The following is a 4,255-nucleotide window of genomic DNA, read 5'->3' on the forward strand; positions in this document are numbered from 1 at the left end:
TCTCACTCGAGTCTCTCTCCTCATCGATAGAATATATATACATCACATCTATCCACCAATCACATAGACTGTGAAACTTGCTCAGCTCAGCAAATGTCTAATTCACAATCCTTATACTTAAACATACTCATCAAATGCAAACTGTAAGTCCTAACCCTTACACTTACTCTTAGTATATACCCCTAATCAGAGAGCCTTATTACATAATAAGATTATTCATAGACTTAAGGTTATGAACCATTACATTGTTATTTGTACTTAAGACTTAGCACCAAATAAACATTTAAAATCTAAAAATAATATGTAAAGTTATTACTGATCATATAAGCGTTAAAAAGACCACTTAACTTTAACAGTCAGTTTAAATCTTGACTTATCATATTCATCTATACCACACTCAAAAAATAAATTTCACTATATATGTCTCTTTAACTTGGAAGACTATATGAACAGTCTTTATAGTAACAAACTAGTTCTCTTCTGATGTAGACCAAAACATAAGCTGCTTGACAGACGCTCAATTGTTGTCCATAATTGTTTTAAAAACTGGAATTTTGTACAGTCCACTATTAATTGTAATAGATTATCTTCAAAGTTAAATAAGTCATCCACAAGAAGAGCATTTATCTTATCATTTAGTAGATTTCTTAGTAGCATAATGAATTTCCTTCTCACTCCTTCCAAAGAGTTACATTTTATAAGAAAGTGCATTAAGTCTTCAGATTGTTTAAAACACAGAGGGCATAAAGAACTTGATCTATTTCCATTAAATTTTGCTCGATCAGCTTGAAGAGTGTAAGTCCCACTTATTATTTTGGCTTTGACACATGCTCTTTTAACGGATAAAAGTTCTGAACCACAACTCTCCCAGATATTATGAACTACACCAACTTTAAAGTTATCAACATTTAACATTTTCATAGATACTTTTGTCCTAGCTTCAAGAATTAAAATGTTTTTCCAATAGTCATTCACTGCGTTATAAACCAATTTTTTCCAAATATGCTTTTCTGGGACTAAGTCCATTACCTCTATAGGGGATGGTAATTCATACATTTCTGTTAATTTTATAATTTGAATAAACCAGCTTTCAGAGTCTCTTGTTTTTAAAGCAAGCTGTCTTTGAGCGATACTGCGTTCAACTGACCCGTGATTATCTGCAATGTTACGAAATAGGGAAAGCATTTTTTTGTGAATTTCAGATTCTATAGGAAGCTGACCAGTCAAGACTAAAACAGCAGAATTCGCAGTGCGTGACGGCAGATGCTGGATTTGTTTCAGCAATTGTATATAGTAAACAGATAGTTTTGCTATATCAGTTTTTGTTAATCGAATAATATCCAGGCCGAACAGTAGCCTCGGAATGACAAAGCACTTTATCATATGAACTGAGACCTTCGGATTTATCCCATTCAGGCCATAGAGACCAGCGCCCATCAATGCATACACTGTTTTACGAGCAGTTTGTATTCTATCTGGTACAACTTCTTTAACTCCAAATTTAGAATTTATGTCCCTTTTTATTCCTAAGTGGGTAGCATTAATTGGTGTATTTAACTTTTGGTCGTTCATATACCAGGAATGTTCTGACTTGTCTCCTATTTTCAATACACAAGATTTCTGTTCACTAATCGTATATCTAAATTTATTTGCATGGTCCATTTGAATATTAATCATAGTTTGTAGATCATATGGATCATTAGCTATCAATGTAACATCGTCTGCTACAGTTGGAGCACCACAGTATATTGAACCTATGTACGATCCAATTTTGTTTTCCTCATAGATTTTCAGTAAAGAGTTGATAAAAACTTTATACGCAGTTGGAGACCAAACCCCTCCTTGACGGACACCTTGTTTTTCTTTAAACCCACGTGAATAATTTCCTTCCCATTTTACTTTTGTAGTTAAGTCTTCATACCAAGCCCTAAATAATAACCAATTATCTCCAGATATGTTCATTTTATGCATTTCTCTAAAAAGGCCAGCATGCCATACTATATCAAACGCTTTTTTAGCATCAGTTAATCCAATATATATGGGTAAACGTTTTTCTTTAGCTTCTATTCTTAGTTCAGTTACAACCAGTCCCGCTACAGTAGGGGATTCCCCTTCAGTGAACCCTTTTTGTAATCTACTTTGCTGATTTTTAATGGAGCTTTTGTTACGGGATAAATGTAGCTTTTCTATAGTTTTTCCAATAGCACTAGTTATAGTTATACGTCTATATGAATTTGGATCTTCTTTTGGTTTTCCTCCATTTTTAAACAGAGGGCATCCTATCCCAATTTTTAAATTATTTGGGACAGCAACAGTTTTAAAAATTAAGTTTATCAATTTAGTTAGTATATTTATAACTGTCTGTCCTCCATATTTCAAGTGTTCTATGGTGAATTTATCAACATCTGGAGCTTTTCCATTTTTAAAAGATAAAATACATTTATTCAATTCGTACTCAGTCACTTCCTGAATCGGTTCTCTTGTACTTAAGAAAATATCAGTTAATATTTTAATGTCATTATTAACCAAATTAAAAAATTTACTATCGAATCTGTCTTGCACAGATGGTGAGGCCAAATCTTCAAAGTATTCGGCCCAAGCTCCCAGAATAGAGGCTGAATTATTATACAGTCTATTATTAACCTTCAAGATTGAAGTAGTAGATGGCCTCGAGTTTCTCTGCTTATTTACTAATGCAAAAAATTGTTTATCATTATTCTCATTTAATTCCATAATTTTGGTATACGTATTTTCTCTTTTCTCAGCAGCCAATCGTCTTTGGGCAGAACGAAGTTTTTTCTTTTGCACTTTCATTCGAATATAGTTAATGCTAAATTTATTATCTTTATTACCTTCATTTTTCCATTTCCAATAGTGAAATTTACCCTCCTTAACAATTTCAGTCATTTCTGGGGTCCAATCCCTTTTTCTCTTAAATAGTTTTTTCCTTTTTGGGCATAGACTTTCAGCAGTAGTCACAATAATATCAGAAAATTTTGTTAAAATGTTCTCTATATTTTCAGAAGTTTCAACCACAGCCACATCATTAAATTCAGTTAATCTCTCTTGTAGTAAATTTTCATATTTTTGTTTATCAATTTTATCCCATTTTATACGTAAGGGTCTAGGATCGCTAGTGCTTATATCCATCCTATCAATACAACAGTTAATTGAAATCATAATTGGATCATGAGTGGATAGATTTTGAAATTCACGATTAAATGACAAATATTTCTTGACCAGTGCACTAGTTTCAACAAAATAGTCAATTTGAGATTCATCTCTATTATTGAAGTGAAAAAACGTACTCTGCTTTTTGCAAGTGGAAGGTATTGACAGTCCATTTGATTTTAAGAATTCATCAAAGACAATGTCACGAGGTATTTTACGCTCATTTCTATGCAGTGAGGCATTCATGTCACCTCCTATAATTATATCAGAAGTAGGTAGATATTTTTCTATAATTTCACTTAGCTCATCTAGTACAGATTTAAAATCTTCAATAGTGATATTTCCACCTCTAGTTGGCATATAGACACATATTAGCACAAGTGGCTGTTTTATGTTGAGACGGATAGCTATTACTCTATTACATCCATCCGGTAAAAGTTCAACAAGATTTTGTAATGTTTTGTTAACACAAATTGCAACCCCAGCATGCCCCCTCCTCCTTTCAGTTGGGTCACTAGTCTTATCATCATCAAAGCATTTTACAAGACATAAAAAGTCAGTTAAAAATTCCTGTAAAGCTTGTTTTTCCCTATTATGTAACCAATGTTCCTGTAGCATAATTATATCAGCTCTTTTCTCTAGCATAGATAGATACATATTATTAGATAAAAAACCTTCAATGTTAAAAGATAAAATGTTCAGCACGCTATCTGTACTTATTTCATTATCATGAGGCTCTTGTACATGTATATCCTTTCCTACATTTTTGTGGATTGACCCATTGTGGGCATCATTAAATTGTCTCTCTGTGTGCAACCCAACTTTTCCTGTTGAAGACGTAGGAACCTCGGCGGTACTTGTTTCATTTGCTTTCTTGGGGGTATATATATTTGCTCCGATTTCTCGTGAAATCTTTTCCTTGCTTGTGTTTGACATTTTGATTTCCCTCTGGAATGAATATTCCCTAAAAAATTATCACTATTGTTTGTTTGACCATTAACCACAGAATTGATCTCATTTTCACTACCACTAGTATCAATGTGAAGACTATTGGGTTGGGATTCATCGTGCCGAAATGACATGC

The 4,255-nt window shown here is 33.0% G+C and overlaps 1 protein-coding gene across 1 annotated transcript; it reads right to left on the bottom strand.

Annotated features, from left to right (window-relative positions):
• Positions 1 to 456: 456 nt before the first annotated feature.
• Positions 457 to 3,828, bottom strand: LOC134704864 (uncharacterized). Its single transcript, XM_063563653.1, has one exon. It carries the CDS (start codon positions 3,826 to 3,828, stop codon positions 457 to 459), a length of 3,372 nt encoding a protein of 1,123 aa, XP_063419723.1.
• Positions 3,829 to 4,255: the final 427 nt, after the last annotated feature.

The sequence above is a fragment of the Mytilus trossulus genome, chromosome 1 (assembly GCF_036588685.1).
Source record: "Mytilus trossulus isolate FHL-02 chromosome 1, PNRI_Mtr1.1.1.hap1, whole genome shotgun sequence".
Lineage (NCBI taxonomy): Eukaryota > Metazoa > Mollusca > Bivalvia > Mytilida > Mytilidae > Mytilus > Mytilus trossulus.